Source organism: Aotus nancymaae, unplaced genomic scaffold (genome assembly GCF_030222135.1).
Source record: "Aotus nancymaae isolate 86718 unplaced genomic scaffold, 86718_ANA_hifiasm-v0.15.2.pri h1tg000002l, whole genome shotgun sequence".
NCBI classification, from domain to species: domain Eukaryota; kingdom Metazoa; phylum Chordata; class Mammalia; order Primates; family Aotidae; genus Aotus; species Aotus nancymaae.
In genome coordinates, this window is record NW_026988413.1 from 55,102,925 (window position 1) to 55,128,061 (window position 25,137).

At 37.4% G+C, this 25,137-nt stretch overlaps 1 protein-coding gene across 1 annotated transcript in view; it reads left to right on the plus strand.

The window, feature by feature from the left end:
* FBXL13 (F-box and leucine rich repeat protein 13) overlaps positions 1–25,137 on the plus strand; it is a 221,782-nt gene that overhangs the window by 92,900 nt on the left and 103,745 nt on the right. Inside the window, exons 10-13 of the mRNA XM_064383138.1 lie at positions 18,349–18,447; positions 18,946–19,103; positions 20,947–21,066; positions 21,786–21,912. Coding sequence (XP_064239208.1) covers positions 18,349–18,447; positions 18,946–19,103; positions 20,947–21,066; positions 21,786–21,912 — 504 coding nt within the window. The remainder of the gene's footprint in view (positions 1–18,348; positions 18,448–18,945; positions 19,104–20,946; positions 21,067–21,785; positions 21,913–25,137) is intronic.

A 25,137-nucleotide genomic window follows, 5' to 3' on the forward strand; every position in this document is an offset into this window, starting at 1 on the left:
CTATAAATAATCTAATGATGCATCTTAAAGAACTAGAAAAGCAAGAGCAAACTAAACCCAAAATTATTAGAAGAAAAGAAATGATAAAGATCAGAGGAGAAATAAATGAAATTGAAATGAATAAACCAATACAGAAAGATCAATGAGACAACAACAAAAAAAGATCATTGAAACAAAAAGTGGGTTTTTGAAAAGTTAAACAAAATGGACAAATATTTAGCAAGATTAAGAAAAAAAGAGAATATTCAAATAAAATCAGAAATGAAAACTGAGATATTACAACTGATACTACAGAATTCAAAGGATCATTAGTGGCTACTATGACCAACTATATGCTAACAAATTGGAAAATCTGGATGAAATGGACAAATTCCTAGACACATACAAGCTACCAAGATTAAACTGGGAAGAAATCTAAAACCTGAACAGACCAATAATAAGTAATGAGATTGAAGCTGTAATAAAATGTCTGTCAGTAAAGAAAAGCCTGGGATGTGATGGCTTCACTGCTGAACTCTACCAAATATTTAAAGAAGAACTAATGGCAATCTTACTCAAACTATTATGAAAAATAGAGGAAGAAGGAATACTTCCAAACTGATTCTATGAGGCCAATATTACCCTGACACCAAAACCAAAGATACAGCCCCCCTCCCCCAAAAAAGAAAAGAAGACTACAGGCCTATATCTCTGATGAATATTGATGCAAAAATCCTCAAAAAATACTAGCAAACTGAATTCAGCAATACAGTAGAAGGGATATTCATCATGACCAAGTGGGAGTTATCCCTGGGATGCAAAGATGGTTCAACATATGCAAATCAATCAATGTGATACATAGTATCAACAGAATGAAAGATAAAAAACATATAATTGTTTCAGTTGATGCTGAAAAGCATTTGATCAAATTCAACATAATGTAGCATTATGGAGCAGGAAAGAAAAAAGTAAAAAAAAAAAATTCAACATCTCTTTGTAAGGAAAACCTTCAAAAAACTAGGGATAGAAGAAACATACCTCAACATAATAAAATCCATGTATGATAGACCCATAGCTAGTATCATACTGAATAGGGAAAAACTGAAAGCATTTCTTCTTAATATCTGGAACATGACAAGGATGTCCATTGTCACTACTGTTATTCAACATATTATCGAAAGCCCTAGCTAGAGCAATCAGACAAGAAAAAAATATAGAGAGCATACAAATTGGAAAGGAAGAAGTCAAATTATCCTTGTTTGCAGATGATGTGATCTTATATTTGGAAAAATCTAAAGATTCCACAAGAAAACTGTTAGAACTGATAAATTCAGTAAAGTCACAGGAAAAAAATTAACATACAAAAATTAGTAGCATTTCTATATGCCAACAGTGAAACAATGTGAAAAAGAAATAAAAATGTAAACCCTTTTACAATAACCACACATGAAATTAGCCAAAAAAGTAAAAAAGGTCTATAACGAAAACTATGAAACACTGATGAAAGAAATTAAAGAGGACACCAAAAATTGGAAAAACATTCCATGTTCATGGATTGGGAGAATTGATATTGTTAGAGTGTCTGTACTACCCAAAGCAATCTACAGATTCACTGAAATCCCTACCAAAATACCAGTGACATTGTTCAGAGAAATAGAAAAAAAAAATCTTAAAATTGAGATGGAACCACAAAAGACTCAGAATAGATAACTCTATCCTAAGCAAAAAGAACAAAACCAGAAGAATCACATTACCTGACTTTAAATTAACAGAGGTACGGTAACCAAAACAACATGGCACTGACATAAAAACAGACATATAGACCAATAGAACAGAATAGAGAACCCAGAAACAAATCTACACACCTACAGTGAACTAATTTTCGGCAAAGGTGCCAAGGACACACACTGAGGAAAAGACAGTGTCTTCAATAAATGGTGCTGGGAAAACTGGATATTCATATGCTGAAGAATAACACTATATGCATAATATGTGCAAAAATCAAATAAAAATGGATTAAATACTTACATCTAAGACCTCAAACTTTAAAACTACTACAAGAAAACATTGGGGAAAATCTCTAGGATGTTGATCTGGGCAAAGATTTCTTCAGCAATACCCCACAAGCACAGGCAACCAAAGCAAACATGGACAAATGAGATCACATCAAGTTAAAAAGCTTCTGCACAGCAAAGGATACAATCAACAAAGTGAAGAGACAACCCACAGAATGGGAAAAAATATTTGCAAACTACCCATCTGACAAGGGATTAAAAATCAAAATATATAAGGACCTCAAACAACTCTATAGGAATAATTCTAATAGTCCGATCAAAAATGGGCAAAAGATGTAATAGACATTTCTCAAAGAAAACATACAAGTGGAAAACAGTTATATGAAAAGGTGCTCAACATTATTGATCATCAGAGAAATGCAAATCAAAACTACAATGAGATATCGTGTTACCCCAGTTAAAATGGCTTTTCTCCAAAAGTTAATAACAAATGCTTGTGAGGATGTGGAGAAAAGAGAACCATAGTACACTGCTGATGGGAATGCAAATTAGTACAACCATTATGGGAACAGTTTGGAGGTTTCTCAAAACACTAAAAACTGAGCTACCATATGATACAGCAATTCCGCTGCTGGGTATATACCCAAAAGAAAGAAAATCAGTATATTAAAGAAAAATCTGCACTCCTACTCCTATGTTTGTTGCAGCACTGTTCACAACAGCTAAGATTTGGAAGCAACCTAAGTGTCTATCAGCAGATGACTGGATAAAGAAAATATGGTACATATACACAATGCAGTACTATTGAGCCACATAAAAAGGAATGAGATCCAGTCATTTCCAACAACAGGGATGGACCTGGAGATCATTATGTTAAGTGAAATAAGCCAGGCACAGAAAGAAAAACATCCCATATTCTCACTTATTTGTGCAGTCTATTAAAAAAACATCGAATATTCTCACTTACTTGTGGGGTATAATAAAAATCAAAACAATTGAAGTCATGGGCTTAGAGAGTAAAGTCATGGGCTTACAGAGTAGAAGGATGATTACCAGAGGCTGGAAAGGATAATGGGGCTTTAAGGGTGAGGTGGAAATGGTTAATGGGTTATAAAAAAATAGAATGAATAAGATCTGCTATTTGATAGCATAACAAGGTGACTATAGTCAATAACAACTTAATTGTACATTTTAAAAGAACTTGAGAGTAATTGGGCTATTTGTAACTCAAAGTATAAATGACTGAGGGGAGGGATACCACATTCTTCATAGTGTGCTTATTTCACATTGCATGCCTGTATGAAAATATCTCATGTACCCCATAAATATATACACCTACAATGTGCCCACAAAAATTAAAAATAAATACTACAAAACACACATAATCTGTCTTTAAATTTTGAGCCAATATTTAAAATTTTGGAGTGTTCACAAACCATTGTAGATTTCAAGCTTCTCTTTAAAAATGGGAAGGACCTGCATTTCCATGTGGCCACAATGGGCTCGAGCTAAGTCAGCCTCACTCCCTCCCTTGAGATGGAGCACTGTTTGCTGACCTCTCCTCCACTCAGTATGTTCAGCACAAGCATTCACACCTGGACTGCTACCACTTACTCGCATTGCCTGACTGGCCTCAGTAAGTATTTGAGTTTCTAAAAGAATTGAATTCCTTTCCTAATTACTTCTTAATTTGTAAGCCTCAAAACACAATGCAGTTAGTATTTCACATCATCATGCAAAAGAATGTTAGTTTCTTTCATTCATCCCTTTTTCATTTCCATCTGTTCATTTAATAATTCAATAGTATTTACCTCTAAGTGTCAGGCACTTTTCAGGCACTAGAAGTTGTGAAGTTTGAAACTGAGCCGCTTTAGGCCCACTGCGAGTAAGAAATGTGTTTGTCGTGAAGCACAGATATGTTAGTAATTGCTGCCGTAGCTTCATGAAGAACCTGTGAAGTTTGAATGTTACGGCTTCTAAGTGACTTATTAAGTCTTTTGAGGAGGCTCTGTCTACCTCCCCAGCTCTGGGTATAGTACAAAAATGGTTTCATAAAAGGAAAATGGACAATTCATAGATTTTTAAGGTTTTCACCTCTAAGAGGTTCTCTTTTGGAAACTAGAATCTATTTTCTTTTCATAAATTTGGAATGTTGTATTAGGAAGTTATATGTTAATATGTGTGACCAAGAAAAAAGGTCCCAATAAAGCAAAAAGCCTTGAGAATAGGAGCTTACACCTAAATGCTTTTTGCTGGTGTTTTTTGAGTGCCTGATGCATACTGGGCACTGTGATGAAAAAAAAAAGACAGCCTCCCTGTCCTTTAGAAGCTCTGGATTAGCATAAACAAAATATGTCAAGGACAAAACTTTGTGCCAGCTGCTGTTGTCCAAAACCAGGAAAAATATACTGTGAAAGAATTTTACCTATACGTCTTAGAAAAAATAAATGATGATGGAGAGCTGCAATAAAAAGTGAAAATCAGCTACATAGATTTTACAAGTATTCTGCATTCTTTTGGGATTATTTTATTGTTTTATTTTATTTTTTTGAGATGGAGTCTCACTCTGTCACCCAGGCTGGAGTGCAGTGGTTGCGATTTCGGCTCACTGCAACCTCCGCCTCCTGGATTCAAGTGATTCTCCTGCCTCAGCCTCCTGAGTAGCTGGAATTACAGGCGTGTGCCACCACGCCCAGCTAATTTTTGTATTTTTATTGACTAGGCTGGTCTCGAACTCCCAACCTCGGGTGATCCACCCATCTTGGCCTTCCAATGTGCTGGGATTACAGGCCTGAGCCACTGTGCCTAGCCTCTTTTGAGATTAGATAAGCACTGTAGGTTCTTTAATTAATGTGACTGATTTTCTAATGAATATCAGAATTTATAAATGTACTTTTATACTGGTATTAGTATTTTCCCATGGCTACTGGTCATTTGATCCAGGCCTAGCCAATTATAAATTCCATTTTCAGGGGTTAAGATTTGCCCAGGAAGGTCATGTAACCCTAACGAAACCATTCAGAATCTTCCAGATACTTAACATTGGGAAAAATAAATTCTGTGCTCCCTGGAGGTTGCAGGGCATGGAGCATATAGGTCTAGGCCACTTCATGGTTCTCTTCTCCAGCAGGATAGAGGAAATTTGTTGAGAGAGAGAATGAAATCTTCACAAAGAAGCCAACCTTTGAGAGAGAGATGATGTGTTTGAAGAGAGATGATATGTTGTTTAACTGGACTTTCAATTGAAGACACCATTAATTCCCATTCTAGCTAAGCTAGCTGATGTTGGGTCTTTGTCATTGCAATAGAAAGAAGCTGATAAAACTCTGGTGAGGCTGTAATTTCTCTTTAGCTTTCATTTGCGGTTTAAAAGAATACTTCCAAGCTGGGTGTGGTGGCTCACACCTATAATTCCAGCACTTTGGTGGGCAGATCACTTGAGGTCAGGAGTTCAAGACCAGCCTGGCCAACATGGTGAAACCCTGTCTCTACTAAAAATACAAAAATTAGCCAAGTGTGGTGGTGCGCACCTGTAATCTCAGCTACCCAGGAGGCTAAGGCAGGAGAATCGCTTGAACCCGGGAGATGGAAGTTGCAGTGAGCTGAGATGCGCCACTGCACTCCAGCCTAGGCAACAGAGTGAGACTCTGTCTCAAAATAAACAAATTAAATTAAATAAATAAAAATAAAAATATTTACAGATGTGCTTTAGGGAGAGCCTTAAGAAAATAACTGAAATGCAAGAGAGAAAGTTGTGAAGGTTTCGCGCCATTATTCACATGCTCATATTCGACAATGTGTCTGAATTTGTTGCTTTCACATGTTTGTTATTGACCACAGAGCAATCCTTAACACCCAAGATGCCAGATGAAATCTACTTCCCACTTTGCTGACACTGACAATTGGGACCTAATGAACAAAGAAACTTCCCTAATGACTTTTTTGGGGTAAGTTTGGTCAAAGTATAATATAGAAAAGTGGACAGGCACGATGGCTCATTGCCTGTAATCCCCACACTTTGGGAGACTGAGGTGGGAGGACCAAAACCCAGGAGTTTGAGACCAGCATAAGAAATATAGGGAGATACCATCAAATAATAAAAAAAATTAGGTAGGCATGTTGGCATGTGCCTGTAGTCTGAGGCTGCAGTGAACCATGATCGCGCCACTACACTGCAGCCTGGGTGACAGAGCGAGACCCTGTCTCAAAAAAAGAAAAGTATACAAAGTGCTATGAACATTCATGTACATTGCTTTTGGTGAACACAGCAGACATTTTTGTTAGATATATGTGTGTGAGTGTATTTATGTATACATGGATATATACACACAATGTACCCATGGATATATATACACATGTGTGTGTTTGTGTTTGTGTGTGTGTGTGTGTGTGTGTGTGTGTGTGTGTATAGGAGTCGAGTGGCTGGGTTGTCAGATGTGTTTGTTTGGCTTTAGTTGATATTGTTAGTTTTCTAAATTGGTTGTGCCAATCCTAATGACATTTTTATGATTTAGAAAACTTAGAGATGTGGTTTCTGCAGGAAAGCTGATGCTGTGGCTCCCCATACTTACTCCCTATTTTTACTCACATAATTAATTTTTATACCAATGCTATTATTAAAGTATATTACAAAAGGAGTGGGAGAACAGCATTCAAACTTGGAGTGGATTTTTGTACTGATAAGTATTCATTCCTTCTCAGAAACTAGCAATAAGTATTTAAGTCATCTTATATTCACTTCCACAGTAACTAGGTTTCATTAAATTCCCCTTTTTTCAAATATTCTTATCAAAGTGTCAGAACTCAATAAGTTTCTATGGTGACTATTCTCACTAAAAGAACTTAAGAAGTTTAAAAATACTGTGTTTCCTCTGCAATATTGTGCAGGGAAGAAAAAGTACTCAAGGGAAAAAAATGTAACCAGGGATTTCTATTTTATTTCACATTGGATTTATTTTGTTTATTTTGGAACTCAGATACCAAGAGCAGATTTAATTATACTCTTCAGTTCATGGCAAGCTTCTGTAATCAGTCTGTATAAGACCCCTCTCTTGTTTAATTTTATTTCCTTTTATTCGTATTTCTTATTTCTATTCCCCTCCCCCCACACAAGCAACCCCTCTAATTTGTTTTACATGTTTCCTTAAGTTTCTATATATTCTTGTGTTCTTATAAATTATATTGTGCTATAGATCTTTCTCTTTTCCTACTTTTAATAGTATTTCTAAAAGTGCCTCTTTAAGTTACTTCCTCATTTCTCAATCCCTTAAGCATAGAGGGCCCCAGGGTTCAGTCCTTAATCTATTTCCCTTCTCAGGCTACACCAGCTCCCTTGATGATCTCATCTTGTCTCATGGCTTTATATCACCTATAATAGCACTCATACATGTATATAATCACGTGTACACACACATATACTATATATGCTCATATAGATACACATACATATATGTAATATATATATTTTTATATATATCACATATATATGATTTATGTATCTCCAAGCCAGAGTTTTCTCAAAATTTAGACCCTTGTATCTTAAAAAAAAAAAAATTCTGCTCCTTGCTCCGCCTACAGCCCTCCCCATCTCAGTTAATGGCACCTCCATCTTTATAGTTGCTTAGGCCAAAAATCTTGGCACTATCTATCATGGATTGATGGAATCCATTTCAACATTTATATATTAAAATCCTAACACCCAATAGTACGTCAGAACATGACCATATTTGGAAATAGGGTCATTGCAGGTGTAATTAGTTAAGATGAGGCCATTAAGGGTGGGCCCTAATCCAGTATGATGGCTGTCGTTATGAAAGAGGATATTTGGACACAGACACAAGTGTACAGGGAGCTATGTGAACCTGAAATGGCCATCTGCAAGCCAAGGAGAGAGGCCTGGAACAGAGCCTTCTTACAGCCCCCAGAGGAACCAACTCTGCCAACACCTTGATCTCAGACTTCATGCCTCCAGAACCAGAGAATACATTTCTGTTGTTGAAGCCATCCAGTTTGTGGTACTTTATTACAGCGAATCTAGCAAACTAAGACATTACCCTTGACTCTTTTCTCTTACTCCATACCCACTCGGTGAGGAAGTGCAGTTGACTATTCCTGCAGAATCTAATCAGAATCCAACCACCCTCTCCACAGCCACCACCCAGTCCACGTTATCAAGCTCTCTCACCTAGTTGTTGCAGTAGCCTCCTAATTGGCCTTCCTGCTTTTGCCCCTGCCTCCTACAAGTCTACTTTCAACACAGGATCTAGAGGCATCCTTTAAAAACCCAAGTCAACATCCTTCCTGTGCTTAAATACCTGGCAAGCCTTCCTGTTCATTTAATAAAAGAAAAGCCTTAGAAGGACCTACAAAGCCCTGAGAAATCTGCCTCATCCTCCGATTGCCCATTTGACAGCATTTCCTGTTCTTGCTAACTCTGTTCCAGCCACACTGGCTTATTTGCTATTCTTCAAAAACATGAGCAGGCTCTCGCTGCAGGGTTTCACACTGGCTGTTCCACCTGTCTAGAATCTTCTTTCTGCAGATATCTGTATGGTAAATTTCCTCTAAGTCTTTCCTTAAATATTCCCATGAATGAATGGATAAAATGTACCAGCTAAAATGCTCCAAGGAGATACACGTTAGTTCCCAGTTCGTTTCAGACCTGTTTAAAATATGTTCATGTTTCTCTCAGAGTCTCAAAATGGAAAATATGAGTAGGACTAAGAGTTTTAATGTGGAGGTTAAAGCTCTCTTACTTGTACATGAGAAAGTGCAAATTGAGAGGGTTATGATTCCTGGTTTTCGTTTCCCTTTATCCTCTGCTCTGTTTACGTGTAACTCCAGAGATTCTCCCACTGACATTATCATGGGGTAGCCACTTTCCCTACAGATTCATGATTCATGTATCTTCAGCTGTGTGCAGCAGTGGGTTATGGCCCTGTGCAGGAAGCCAGTCATGGAACAACCACAGACATGCTGGGAAACAAGGCTGGTCTCATACTCCTAGCTTGAAGCGATCCTTTCACCTCAGCCTCCCAAAGTGCTGGGATTACAGGCATGAGTCACCATGTGCACTCTCTTTTTTGACTAATTAAATTTTAATTGTTATACACAAATTAACAAAAAATGAATAGGGACACTATTCTAGGAATGTTTGAATGATTATAATACTTAATGCAATAATAACGGCTTATCAGTTCTTGTATCATTAAATCTCCCTAGAGCCCACAAAACTTAAAGGTAGGCTGTACAAAGTGCAAACTGGAAGATTCCAAGGTCATTTCAGTTCTCTCTAGGTTACATAAATTCCAACCTTCCCCTTTCAGAGAAGCAGAGATCATGGAAGGTCTTACTTGTTCACCCCTGGGGTTTGTGTTGGAGGTTGGAGAAAGCCACACAGGCATGTCCAGGGATGAATGTACTAGCCAAATTGAATGGAGATTGCATAAGCAAAGCAAGAATGGGAGGAATTTCTTTGTCTCTTTCTTTCCTTTTTCTTTCTTTCTTTCCTTCTTTTTTCTCTTTCTTTTTCTTTCTTCTCTGCCTCTCTTCTCTCCTCTCCCCCTTTTCTCTCCCCCTCCCCCATTTCCTCCCCTCATCTCCTTTTCCTTCTCTTTCTTTCCCGAAGTTAGGTGACCTGGGATATATTTCTTGTTATGCCACTAACCAGTTATGCAACCTTGGAGTTACTTGGTTTTTCTGCCTCAGTTCCTTCACCTGTAGAATGGCTAGGCTGAGCTAAATAATCTCTGAGGATTTTTTTTCAGCTTTAGAATTTTGTGTTTCTATATGGTAACCAAACAAGGTAACCAAAAAAAGAGCAAGATTGGGGAAAAAAGAATAATGAATCTTATTTTAGAAAGGCCAAATTTGAGCTTCCTGTGATACGTCTGGGTATAAATGACAAGAACAACTTGGAAGTAGAAGTTTGGTCCTTTGAAGAGAGCTGTGAGTGAAGGTATAGATTTGGGAGTATACCAATAAGCGTTAATTGAAACAGTGAGAGTTTTGTTACCAGCTAAAGCAGTTGTGAATGAACAGATTATGTATCAAAATGAATTGGAAACAGTTAAATTCAAAATCATAATGCACTTATATTTGGTTGATTCCATTTTCCTTTATTCTATGGAATGATAAAGGGCAGGAAAAGCCTGACTTTTTAGTGTTGGCTGAATTCCATGGTATAAATACTCTCACCATGCATGGCCTATTTTAAGCTACCAACAGGAGGTCACTGAAAAGGAAGTTGGGAAGAGCTATGTAGTAGCACATTATTATGTAATATTCTAGAGAAACGATAGACATAAATATCCTTAAGAACATAAATAATGATAATATGATAAAATAATGAGGAACTGATACATTTTGAGTATGTACTATCTTGATTTTTAATATAAGAATATCATTTGTGAAACTATAAAGTGATATACTGCATATGGTTAAAAAATTATTGCATTTTGTATTGAAAAATGTTATGTGGTCTTAAGTATCATTTAATGAGGCATAGTTCTAGTGGAAAAACAGTCATGAGTCAAAAAAAACCAGTGAAATTCCTGCTTTTCTGGGTCAGTTATTGTGCCTCAGTTTCCCTGTTAGAGGAATGCTTTGTGTTCTTTCTGAACCACATTTCAACCTGCATTGAAAAAAAATCGTAGAATTTATGAAAACATTTTTATATATCTTGTAAATAGGACATATAAATTTAAATGGTTTTTAAAATTATTCATTGGAACATAACTCTGTTATGTTCATAGTGAAAATTAAAAATTAAATAAAAGTAACAGACACCTATTGTTCAATATCCACAGCTTAATATAATCTCTTTGTAGGCAAAATGTATAGGATGTTTATTATATTAAGTGGTAAAAATGAAACATCTGGCAACAATTTTTAGATCTTGAAGAATCAGATGACAAAATGATGAGTCTCAGGGGACTAAGATCATATTTCCTATTCCTGAAAAAAGGGTTTGAAAAATTTTTATTCTTTCTGAGAAACATACTTATTTTGGTTTCTTCTTCTCTACTCCCTATCTTGTGAAGTGACACAGAATTTCATGAACTGTTAACAAAACTCTAGTTTGGTCTTGGACCTGGGTGAAGCATGTGGTTAGAACTGTAGCTATAAAGCCACCAACTAGTTCAATAAATCTAGACAAATCAAGTAGCCCTGTGAATCACAGTGTTGTAAGAAGAAAGTATTATGGTTGTGATTCTCTCAGTAATTAAGGAGATAAAGCTCCATTATAATACAAGGGAAACTATGAGCAATTTGGCCACTGGTTGAGGAAAAGAACCAGTTAGTGTATTCTAGACAAGAATGGTGAAGTTTAGGATGGATCAGTCTGCTTCTGACAGATCCCAACTCTGAGTCATTGTGCAGTAAATGCACACAGAGTTGGCAAGCATGCAAGCCTTCCTGGCATCTGTAGGCTTCACTCAGCTTGTGTCCTACTTCCTCACTCACACTGGAAAATTAAACTTTTTTTTTTATGTTTGATTCTCTAGTGTTTTTTTACAAATTTGGCAATCTTTAACAACTGACCATATTAACTGCCATCCCTTTGAGATTACTAATTCTAATTTATATTCTACAAACAATTCATCAACAGCTACTTGGTCTATTAACAAACACTCTGCACCAGGCACTGCGCTGTACTGTAAAGGATACAGTGATGGCTAAGATACTGTCCACGCTCCTTGGCAGGGATACTAGATGTATGTGGAGGAAACTATCATGTAAGGCAGAGGTTATAAAATGCAGAGAGGGCCGGGCGCGGTGGCTCACACCTGTAATCCCAGCACTTTGGGAGGTCGAGGCGGGTGGATCACGAGGTCAAGAGATCGATACCATCCTGGTCAACATGGTGAAACCCCGTCTCTGCTAAAAATACAAAAAATTAGCTGGGCATGGTGGCGCGCGCCTGTAATCCCAGCTACTCAGGAGGCTGAGGCAGGAGAATTGCCCGAACCCAGGAGGCGGAGGTTGCGGTGAGCCGAGATCGCGCCATTGCACTCCAGACTGGGTAACAAGAGCGAAACTCCGTCTCAAAAAAAAAATGCAGAGAGAGTGTAGACCACAGGCTTTGGTGCTTAGACTAAGAATTAGAAGCACGTCTACCTCGGGTGTTCAGGGAGGGTAACCAGGAAGAAGTGCATAGTGAATGGATAGGATTTTAGACGGCAGAGATGGGTATGGGTATGAACAATACATAGACCTGGACAACATAGGATCATCCAAAGAGAGGTTAGCAGGACCTCAAGAAAAAAATTACCAGGCCTCTCTTCCTGTCCCCACAGAGGACATGATATTTGGGAGGCTGTCAAATCCTCGTAGCACAGTCCCTGGGAAGTGTTGCTATTAAAGTTGCTTGTGGTGCATTTGAATGCAATAAAACAATGTTCCATAATGGTTTTGAGGAAAGCTTTGTTTTTCTCTCTGACAGTTCACTCTTCTTGCTAAGTCAGCCTCCTTTGAGGTCACTAAGAGGACATGAAGAATATATGAATATGACTAAAGTCATCACACTACCTATTAGTCATTGGAAACAGTGCTGTGAGAATGTGAGAAACAGCTGGAGGTGGTACAGGAACACAGCATGGGCCATGTCTATCTCAGATGGATATTTCAGGCTGCCTTAGAGGGTCTGGTTCTGCATATATGTCTTTTCTGTGTTGCTGAGCTAGCTGATTCACAGGCACTGTTGTAAAGGAGACGTGGGTAGTGGAAGCTTGGTACAATGTTATCATCCCTGTTGCTAAGCCTCTTCCTTCTTTTTACTATCTTAGAGCAGCAAAGAGGGATCTGAGCTAGTCCTTTGTGCTTTACACTTTGGTCTTTAGTGAGTGTGTGGCTCTCTGACAACTCATTTCCTTCACAGACAGGTTTGTCTTCTCATGATGATAGGTTGAGGCCTACCCAGAGGCAGCTGGTGAGAATTTTTCTGTGATCACCAAAGCTCCTCTGCCCCCATCAGCAGCTGTCTGCTGGAACTTGAGATTGGAACACCACTGGTGAGGCCAAGTTCCCTAACTTCCCAACCAGTGGGGACTTAACCAGCAAGGTGCAGGGCTCCAGTTGGTGTCAAACCGGAAGCCAAAATCACTTTACAACCAAACAGGAATAGGATCTCAGGTATTGTAAAAATCCTATACAGAAAATGCACAGATATCAGCTGTGATGAGACCTGGAATTTTAACTTGATAAAATATTTTGCTTTTTCCTTTAGAGAGGAATTTTTAATTTCAGGCTTATATCTCCATCATTTCAGTGAAGAGAAAGGACAACTAATAGTTGCTTGGCCTAAAAGATTCTGGCAGGAATATTTGAGTCATAAAATATTAGCCAAACATCTTTTTGGATATTCTAATGTAAACTGTGTGGGAAACTAAGTACTTCATGCCAGGACAAAGCTAAAGAGCCCTTCTCAGAGCCCTACCCCACATCCCCACTTTCTGGATACTAATCTTATTGGTTTATAGCACCAAGTTTTGAGCTGCGTTGTAAGGAATCACCCAGCTATGGCTGCTTTTTGCTATCATTTTCCCCTTTGTTCAGGAAATATTGTCATGAACATGTTATAAAGACAGCAAGAGAGAAAAGGTTGTTTGTTTTATGGAAACTATTATTAGAGATACTTGTGTTAGGGTTATGAACTAAGGTCTGGGATAAAGGGGAAATTTAGAATTGACGTCAAAAACAACAGTTCTCAAATCTGGGGTTGTGTGTCATAATGGGAAGAGATGGGCTCTAGCCCTGGCTCTGCCACAGCTATGTGACTCATGATAATCCATTCATTCATTCATTCATTCAACATTTTTGGAGTACCCACTCTGTGTGAGACACTGTGTTCAGCACTGGGGCCACGTTGTGAGGAATAGATAAAGAACCTGTTCTCCAATCACACGACTTCTCTGAATCCTATTTCTTTATGTTTGCAGTATGAGGGCTGCACTACAATGAGCTCTCAATGACCCCTACCCCTGCTTCTTGATTCTTTTCTGTGGAAGCAAAATGTGCCTGGAAGAACAGTAACAGGAAAAGTGGTACCAATATTACATGCCAGACATTATGCTAACTAATCACTTTTATATGCATTGCCTCATTTTGTTTTCTCAAGAATTTCCTAAAGTAGGCTCATTTTCCAGATGAGGAAACTAAGAGTCAAGAGGTTGAGCTGCGTTTTGTTATAAGCAAGAAAGAGGCAGAGTCAGACTCAAACCCAGCTCAGCTGACTCCAAACCCAGCATTCTTCTCTCCTCTGCTGTTGACGTTTTAGAAAGCTCATTCATCTCCCCTGGACTTTTCTCTGGGAGTACTTATAAAAATTTCACTCAAGAATCTTATTCATCCCAAGAGTGATCCTGCCACTTCAGCCAAGACCAGCACTCCCACTGCTTTGCCTCCATTTGTGCTTACCTTCCACCTGGAATCCTTTTCTATATTGTCTGTTGCCAAACTCTGCACCCTTTCCCAGACTTTATCTTACTCCTAAATTTAATTCATTCATCCCCTCATAGTTGTCCAACACCATAGGAAATTCAAAAAAGAGTCCCTGAGCATATCTTTGAAGGACAATAAGACATACATGGATTGCAGGAAGAGTTATAACCTGAAATAAAGAGTTATGGACTATTTATTAGTTAGTATTTCCCTGCAAGGAGAGGTCTGTGGTAGGAGATGATTCAAAAACTGTCCAAGGGCTTCCTTATGCTACCTTTTCCCCAAAGATGCCTTTTTCTGTTTCTCTCTCTCTTTTTTTTTTTCTAATTATACACTGTCACTGTAGAAAATCTGAAAACTGTCTACTCTTCAGAGATAATCACTATTAGCATTTGGTGTATTTCCTTCTGTGATGGTTAATTTTATATCACCTTGGCTAGGCTATAGTGCCCAGTTGTTTGGTCAAACACCAGTCTAAATGTTGTTGCAAAGCTTTGTTGTATTTTTATTTTTAAGATGTGATAAACATTTAAATCAGTAGTCTTTTGGTAAAGTGGACTACCCTCTGTAACGTGTATGAACTTCAGTAAGTTGAAGATCTTAAGAACAAAGACTGAGGTCTCCTGAAGAGGAGGCATTCTGCCGCAAGACTTGCAATGTAGAAATTTTGAGTTTCTAGCCTACCAGCCTGCTATACCAATTTCAGATTTGCCAGCCTGACAATCACATGGGCAATTCCTTAAAATACATCTTTCTCTCTGTCTCTTTCTCTCTCCATATTTTTATATATATATATATATTTGCGTGTGCGTGTGTGTGTATATGCATATACACTTGAATGTAAGTATATCCTATTGGTTCTGTTTCTCTGGAGAACCCTGACTGATATACTTTCTTTTTACTCATTTCCTCTCGATTAGCACTTTTCAAACTGTCATGTCTGTGTGTGAATCATCTGTGTGTGAACAACTTGTCTTATTCAAGTGCAGCCTCTAAGTCAGTGGTGGTGGGCTAAGATTCTGTATTTTGAACAAGCTCCCATGTAATACCTATGCTGCTGGTCTATGGACCACATTTTGTGTAGCAAAGCCTTATATGATCAACTTTTTCTTTTAAATTATATCATGAGCTCAGTTATTCTCTTGAAACATTAACTTGTAACTGTATTGCACTCCATCATATGAATTGCCATAAATTAGATACTACATTCAGGCTTTAGAAACATATTTCCCAAAGGCTATTTATAAAAATTGTCCAAGTATAATCTCACCCAAAGGCCTGGCCTCTGTAGCACAATAGAAAAATAGTAGAAATGTAGAAAAATTGTCAAAATGTAATCTTACCCAAAGACCTGGTTTCTGTAGCAAATCAGGCCTGCATGCTCAGTCCCTGGTTTCAAGGGCTTCCCTTAGCTTTTTTTTCTTTACTCTTTATTTCAATAGCTACAAAAATTCCCTTGGCTTTTGTCTGGGTGCTCATATTATTAGTCTCTGCTGGGAAGGGGAACCTACTGAATAGACATGGTTCTCAGAAGTCATTCATACATTCTTCCATTTATTCATGTAATAATATTACTCAATTATCTCATCAGTTGATGTTATAGGCACCATGCTGGGAATTGTATACAGGGGATTCATTTAATAACTAATCAATTATAAAATGAATATAATTGTAGTTATGATAATTACATGGTGATGTAAGTATATAACAAGAAACTGGTCTAATCTAAGGGTCAAGGACACTTCCTATGGAAGTGACATTTCAGTTGAGCTCTGGTTGTCTGGGGATATGCCACTCAGTTCCCTAACTTTTGGTTAGTCCTTTTTGAATAGGTGGAGGCTCTGATGACAGAATCTTGGAAGTCACCTTTAGTGAGAGGTGGCACACATGAAGTCTCCAAAGATCTCCCTAGAGGTCCATTGTAGCTGCTGCTCCTCATTCTCCCTGTCATGCTCTTATGTAGATGACCCTCCAAAGGAGTTCCCCTTCTGTCTGCTCTTGGGTAGCATCTCAGTTTCCCTCTACTGAGTCTGAACATAATCTGATTTCCCATCCATGTCTGTTTGTTACAGGAAATGCAGCCTAAATAACAAGTTATCGTAAGGTAATTCATCATGGGCAAATATTTTGATCTTTGAATCAGTCATTATTTTGACCACTCTCTGCCACTGCTCTTTCCATTAACATGGATAATGATAGTTGAAAAGAAATTGGTACTACAAAGCTACAGTAATTGAAACAATATGGCACTGGCAGAAGGATAGACATATAGAACAATGGAATAGAATTGAGAGTTGAGAAATAAATCTATACATTTATGGCCAATTGATTTTTGAAAAGGGTGCGGAGACCATTCAGTGAGGAAAAGAATACTCTCTTCAACAATTGGTGCTGGGCCAACTGTATATCTACATAAAAAAGGTGAAGTTGGGCCCCTACCTCATACTATATATAAAAATTAACACAAATGGCCAATAACCTAAATATAAAAGCCAAAATAATTAAACTCTTTTGAAGAAAAAATAGGGGTTGAATCTTCATGACCTTGGATTTGGCAATACATTCTTAAATATGACACCAAAAGCATGAACGACAAGCAAAAATAGATAAACTGAACTTCATCAAACTTAAAAGTGTTTATGTATCAAAGCACATTATTTTAAAAATGAGAAGACAACCTACAGAATGGAAGATAATTTCAAATCATACATCTAATAAGGACTTGGTATCCAGAATATATGAAGAATTCTTACAATTCAACAACAAAAAGACAAACAACACAACTAAAAAAAAACAGGCAAATAACTTCAATAGACACTTCCCCAAAGAATATATACAAATGGCTAGCAAGTACATGAAAAGATACTCATATCATTATTCATTAAGGGGATGCAAATGAGGTACCACTTCAAGCCCACAGGGAAATTTGTTACAATGGGAAAGAAGTGTTGGTGATGTGGAGAAATTGGAACCCTTATAGATTGCTGGTGGGTATGTAAAATAGTGCAGCCACTGTAGAAAACATTTTGGTGGTTCCTTAAAAAGTTAAGCATAGAATCACCATATGACCCAGCAATTCTACCCCTAAATAGCCAAAAGAATTGAAACCTGATATTCAAACAAATAGATATACATAATCAAAATATCTAAAAGATGGAAACAATCCAAATATTCATTAACAGATTAACTGATTTTCAAAATGTGGTTTTTCCACTGAGTAGGATATTATTCATAAAAAGGATTGAGGTGTTCATACATGGTACAATGTGGAGGAACCTCAAAAACATTACACTAAGTGAAAGAAGCCAGGAACAAAAGGCCACATATTATATAATTCCATTTATATCAAATATTCAGAATAGGTAAATTTAGAGAGACAAAACACAGATTAATGATGTCAGGGGCCAGGAGGAAAGGAGTATAGGCAGCAATTGCTTCATGGATACAGGGTTTCCTTTTGGGTGATGAAAATGTTTTGGAACTACATATAGGTAAGTGCTGGTTACACAACATTATGAATAATTAAATAACTTATATAAGTGGTTGTTTTTTTAAATTAAAAGTTTTTTTTTAAAGAAACAGGGTCTTGCTGTGTTGCCCAGGCTGGCCTTGAACTCCTGGCTGAGGCGATCCTGTTGTCTCAGCATCCCAAGTTGCTGAGACTACAGGCATACACCACTGTGCCTGGGTTAAGTGACTTATTTTTTGTTATATAAATTTTACCTCGATAAAATATTAAAAAATAAAGTAATCAAGACTAGATTCTTTCCCTCTTGCGTCTGCCATATTTCATGGTTAATTTTAAAATTTTAAAACACAGTTATATATTTATGACATATCTTTGGTTATTACTGCCTTGGGTTTTTATCATGCTAATGTATTATCTCATTATTTTCTACTCTGTGCAATTCAGATTTCAGTCCAAGGCTTCAGGTACATTGCAAACAGCTGCACTGGAATTCTTCATCTTACCATTAATGACATGCCAACTCTGACGGACAACTATGTAAAAGTAGGTAGTTGGAAAGTACATTTTCTTTTCTGTCCTATAAGATGGATATATGTTCTAATGGCTTGAATTACTGAAAAATATGAATGGACTTTTCATTTTAGTTATTTTTTTAATGGTAATACAATCATTTAAAAGTTTTCACACACCCACATACTCTTGAAAACATTTTAATCCTTAAATATCCTAAGGCACCTTATTTCACAGTTAGGATTATTTTAGTGATGTTATAGCCTAAGCACAAACTTTGAGTTTAGTTCTTCATGTTAAGCTGCCAAATGTAGTAATTTTTTTCAGTAGTCAATTTCTCATGTTTTCCCATACTCTTAATACATGATTTAATTCTGATTTCTCCACATTATTCAAATGTAAGTGTATTAACATTAGGAAAATTAATAGTTAACATGTCTGTTTCTAATATATTGAAGGAAAAAATGACTTTATTACCTTGCTAAACTTGTTCTGAACACTTGATTAATTTAATCATTTTTTCTTCTGAAGGCTTTAGTTGAAAAGTGCTCTCATATTACATCGATGGTTTTCATTGGTGCACCACATATCTCTGATTGTACTTTCAAAGCTCTGTCTACTTGTAAACTCAGAAAGATCCAATTTGAAGGTCTGTATCATTTATACAGCAAAATACATTTGACCATCAGGTAATTCAGATATAAGAATTGTCAGACATAGAATGTTAAGTAACCATGTATGAAATGTTTGAAGAAATAAAAAATGGAATCAGAAATATGAGCAGACAACCAAACATGATAAAACAATTAGATTTATCTGGGGAAAAAAACCTAACTTTTAGAAGCAAATGATGTAATATAGTTATTCAAATAAACAATGGATTGCTGATCAGCAGTTTAGAACTCAGGGAATTATAGAGCTGGAAGATCATTTTGAAGAAATGACAACAGAGGGAAGATGAAAAAGTATAACATAGGGTAAAAAGATAAAGCTTAGTATCAGAGTTTTAAGATTTTAAAATGTATATGTAAGAGTCAGACCTAAAATGGTAAGTTGGAGCATTAAAGAATATACACTTTTCTCAAACACACATCAATCCTTTAAAAAATCAACCATAGACAAAGTTTAAAAGCAAGTTCCGACAACCTTCAAACTATTTTTATCAACAAATTGTATTCTCTCACTACAAAGCAATTAACTCAAGAATCAGCAACAAAAAGATAAATTAAAAATACGTATTTGAAAGGATTTAAAAGTGAAAATCTTTGGGTATCAGAATCACCTGAGGAGCTGAATAAAACTATAGATGCTTAAGGCCCATACAGAGCTGTTGAGTCTGAATCTTTAGGGATGGAACCCTAGCTTGTGTATTAAAAAAAAAAAACAACATGGACACTTTTGATACACACCCAGGTTTGGCACTTCCTAACTTCATTAACCAATTAATTTGGATCATTATCTCAATAATCTTTTCCATTGACTTTTAATCCTTTTTTGACTATAATATTAATTTCTGTGTGCGCACGCGTGCACGCATACACACCCCGTTAATTGCTTTCCCAGGTGCTGGCACACTCCCCCTCTTATAGGTGGGAGATGGGTTGATGGGCACAGCAGGCATCCACCTACTATGGCTCTTTCAGCTGAAACAGGATATCATCTTTTGCCTTACTGCTCAGTTCTTTGCAAATCTGAACCAATGAAGGGTGTAAAGGATGTCAGCAATCAGCATGTTCTGCTCCCAGTGCTCTTCTCATCTGTTTGTCTACCTGTAGAGCTGTCATGAAAACCGCCTCTTAGAAATGCATTGGTGCAAACTCCTGTCCTGCTTTATTTTCTGAAATGCCTCTTAGAAAGATCTGGTGGTTCTCAAATGGAATTAGAAATGAAGATCCCAACAAAAGACAGGGAACTGATGGCCAAAAGGACATCCAGCCATTTATAAAGCAGGATTGACATGGTAGGGGTATGGCACTGACACACAGAGAAAGTTTCTGATTAGGATAGTGTGAGAAGGCTGAAGTCAAGGTAATCCAGCATCAGGTTTTCTCTGATTCAGAAGGAAAGAAGCCAAAGGCCTCATGTTCAGTTTCCTGTCCAGCAGATTCACCTTGTAGTTAGTGAAAATTCCTCCAAAATTCTGGCAATAGTTTGACTGGTAGTCTTGGTTCTCATTCTCCTAAGTTTTGGTCTTTTTCTTTTGCAGGCAATGGTATCAGGAATTAGTTAACTTGATTACATTTTAACCCAAGAGAAAAAGACCTTGAGGGCCATCTGTCTTATTAAAAATTATGAACAAAGGAACATAAATAACATTTTAATTAATACTTCTCCCATTCCTCTCATTTATACTTTTTTATTACGTTAAAATTTACATAATAAAATTGGGTTTCAAAATGTTGACAAAATACCAGTATATAGATATTACCTTGCTATTTTGGAAATATATTGGGTATGGTAGCTATTACTTTAATATTATTATATATGTTTATATATAGAATCACATGTAAAATTTTTCTCTCTTCCCTACAGAATTGGTGATGTGGGACTAAAGCAATTTCTTGATGGTCCTGCAAGCGTAAGGATAAGAGAACTAAATTTAAGCAACTGTGTGCAGCTAAGTGATGTCTCTGTTATGAAACTATCTGAGCAGTATGATAAAACAGTCTTTTACATTGTATCATTAGTAATTGTATATTTGATAATAGGAGAGATGCGACACCTAAAAGCAGAGATTTCATGATATTTAGGGGAACATCAGAGATGCCCAAAAACTGATTATTCAGTGAAACTATATAAAAGACATCAAAGTCATAGACTGAACCAATTTTTATATTATATTATTATATTTAAATTACATCTGAGATGGAGTCATTCATGAAATAACGACTATCTAGATATGGGTGACTTCTCTGTACTTTTTCAAGATTATCTCTAAGTAAACCTTTACTCTAGCATTTCCCAAGGGGTGTTCTGGCTGGTTAGTTTATTCTTGACTCCCTTCTTGTCAAAGGTCTTGTACAGTTCCTGTAGCAGACTTGTAAGGGATAAGTAGGGAAGTTAACTTGCACTTTTAGTGGTCATTCATTGTGGTACTTACATGATAGTTTTTGATATGTATGTGATATATTTTTTTCCTTGTTAGAAATTGCAATATGAAACTACAGAAAGAGAGTCATATAATAATCTACTGCCTTTTCATCCAACTTCATAATGCCAAATTACTTTCTACTTTGAGTCTTAAAATTTTTGAGTAAAAGAAAATCCTTGCTTCAATACCATTTGTTTTTCCAAGATAGTTTTTATACGAAGAAATTGCTTACTGACAATATGATTGACAGCTAAAATTAATTCATGCTGCTTTCTTTCAGCTGCCCTAATTTAAATTACTTGAGTTTACGAAATTGTGAACATTTGACCGCCCAAGGAATTGCATATATTGTAAACATCTTTTCGTTAGTATCAACAGATCTCTCTGGAACAGATATCTCTAATGAGGTAAAAAAAATTCAAAACAGTACAATGACTTTTACTGTTTCTGTAATACAATTATTGCTATTTTGTAAACAATGGAGAGAACAAAGATATGTTTATTTTTTATTCTATTATAAAAGTTAAATTTAGGGTTATTGTTTCTAGAAGGTGATAGAAAAGTTTCTTTGAATCAGTAGTCATGTTTCTCTGTTTAAAAAATAACAAAATATAGTATTTTGAGGAAAGTCATGACAGATAAGAGTATGTCAGGATAATTTGAAATTTGTTTCATTATAGAAGTTTGGTCAATGTGGAAATAATATGTTAGATGGCTTAACTATATTTTTCTTATGGATTGCACATTTTATAAGACTACCTGAATGCCTTGAGATCTAAGTCTTTGATTCAAGACTGAAGTCTAGAAATGCCCTCAACAAATCTACAAAAGGATATATTTTAAAGAACTCATTTCCTTAAATGAGTTCCTTAAACAAGGAAGGAACAAGGAAGAGACATAAAGGGAGCTGCTGATTCTATTCATCAGGGTTGAAATTCAGGCCACATCTATCTTACCCCTCTGGGACTGCCCCATTTACTAATCAAAAGGAGGATAACTGAGAGAATTGCCATGCTTCTGAAAGAATTAAATGGGCAATAGTTATATAAAGAATATATGGACTTCTCTTGAAAATCATGCATTGGGAGGAATCTAGGAAGACCATATGGGAAGTAAGGATCCCTCCTCCATCTTCTTGCTAAATCCCTATTCATCCCTGAAGACTCAGATGAAATATCACCTGTCTGTGAGGGCCTTCTCTGAGAGGCCCTACCTTGCAGGCAAGCACTGGAATTTCTCTATGTGCATCTCCAGCCCCAGTGTGTCCTTTAACATGAACTGTTTCTCTTCATTTCTCACTGCATTGCAGATATCTGTGTTATGTGTTCATCCTTCTCAACATTCAGTGGGCTCTTTTAAATGAAGGACTAGATCTGTTCATTGTTCTAGGTTCTTTCCTTTATTTATGAATGAACTTAGTTTCAGCCTCCATTCTGCTAAATGATCTCCTCTTCCCTTCCATATCACTCACGTGTGATATGAGAGTGTGAGTAGGGAGCAGTAACATGGAGTCATCTCATTATGGTGGGGTCAGTGTCTGGTCTTCTCAATGCTATCTTCTGTCCACCTGGAATTCACTGAGATGTGTGAGGGCCCATTTGGTATTTAGTTTCCTGTCCAGGTGGATCCTTCATGTCTCTTTCTTGTTCAGACTCCAAGGCCCCTTCAAGTCTTCAGGCTTCCCTGTCATGTCTGCTTTGCTCTGGGTTCCTCTGGGTCTTTCTGGGTCATGGAGATCCTGTGAGGCTGTCTTAGGTCCACAGTCCTAGTCACCTGCTGCAGACATTTTCTTGCTCCCGCATCACTGATGTGTTTGCCCCCAAACCCATGACTCACCCTCCCCTTGCTCTGCTAGAGGGTGACTCACACCAGTCAGCTAGATTCCAGGTTAGGGTTGGTGCTTGTGAGACATTTGTGAATGATTAAAGGGCCCGTAGAAAGGACAGTCCAGTGTTTTCCTCTACCTTTCTTTGCATCATCATCATCAGCTGCATTTCCTTAGTGGTCTACTCCCCTGTGAACCACAGGCCTGCTGTGATTCCAGCTTCCCTGAATGACCTTGGTCACTGGGCTTCAATAACATCATATCTTCCCATTGTCCTTCCAGCATAGGGACAGTAGTGGCTTCCTACTGCTGCTAGTCTCTAGATTTTGTCACTGTCCCATTTGGCTTCTCAGTTTCTCTACCACCCATGTAACCACTCCCCCATTAAAATTAAATCTCCTCAGTTTTGAATGCTCAGGGTTGTTTCTGCTTTTCCCATTGACTCTTAACTGATACAATGACGGACACAGGAACACTCCATCTTATTGCTTTTATAAACCCTATTGGGAAAGGTGGAATGGGTTCCCATCTACTTAGGTCCCTAAGCCTACCTGTGGGTTCCAACTTTCTCTCTAGCTGGATAGAGACTGAGAAGGTCTATAACAGACCCCCATATGGTAAATTTCTCACGATTTGCTTCCCTCTGGCTCTCCCCTCCCCTCCCTTCCTCTTTTCCCCTGCTCTCTCCTTTCCTCCTTTCCCTTCTCTTCTTCTTCCCCTCCACCTCATCTCTCCCCTCTTCTCATATTTGCTCCTCTCCTTTTGACATAGATTCTTTTCCTAATCTGGGGGTGGAAAAAATGTTCCAACTGATTTTATGGTTTTGAAAAACGTTATCCCCCAAGTCTTTCAGGGCTTGGGCTTTTGAAATTTAAAGGCCCAGGATTTTCCTCCTGTGTTCTTTTGTAAGAACCTGTTCCTGACACATAGGAAGAGAATGGCCAGCTGTTGTTTGAAGGGTCACAGAGTGACAAGAACTAGAGAATCATAGCACATTATAAAACACATCAAAATATAATTCCCCCACAGCACTTACCACAAGCCTGAAGTGCCTGGGGAATATTTGCTGACTGAATGGAGTAAAGGTTAAAATGGTTTATTTAGTTTTTAGCATTTGGGGAAAGCTCAGGTTTTATTTTTAAAGACTGTATGTTAAAATTTTATCCATAGAGGACAAGTTAAAAACTTAGGAATATAGGCCAGGCATGATGGCTCACGCCTGTAATCCCAGTACTTTGGGAGGCTGAGTCAGACAGGTCACTTGAACCCAAGAATTTGAGACCAGCCTGGGTAACATCATGAAACCCCATTCTCTACAAAACATACAAAAATTAGCTGGGTGTGGTGATGTGCACCTATAGTCCCAGCTACTCAGGAGGCTGAGAGGTGGGAGTATAGCTTGAGCCTGGGAGGTCAAGGCTGCAGTGAGCCATGATTTTACTCCTGCACTCTGGCCTGGGAAACCTGGGCAACACAGCAAGATCCTGTCTCAAGAAAATAAAAAACAACTTAGGAGTATAGCCTCAAGTTCTAGTCTCCATTTTTATTTTCTTCTGAGGCAGATATGTAATTTAAGAGAATTATAAATGGACACATATTGGAAAGTATACTAATTGTTTTCTGCTAAAAGATTGAAAAGTAAGTCTTCTGTTGTTTTCTTCCTCCATGTCAGTTAAACTCTGATCTAAAAGGCAAATGATTGACAATTACAGTGCTACAACAGCTGTGGAAGCTAACCTCAAACAGTCATATTTTAATATGAGTCAGCCCGGATGTCAGCTTGGGCAGCTAAACACCAGCCTGGATT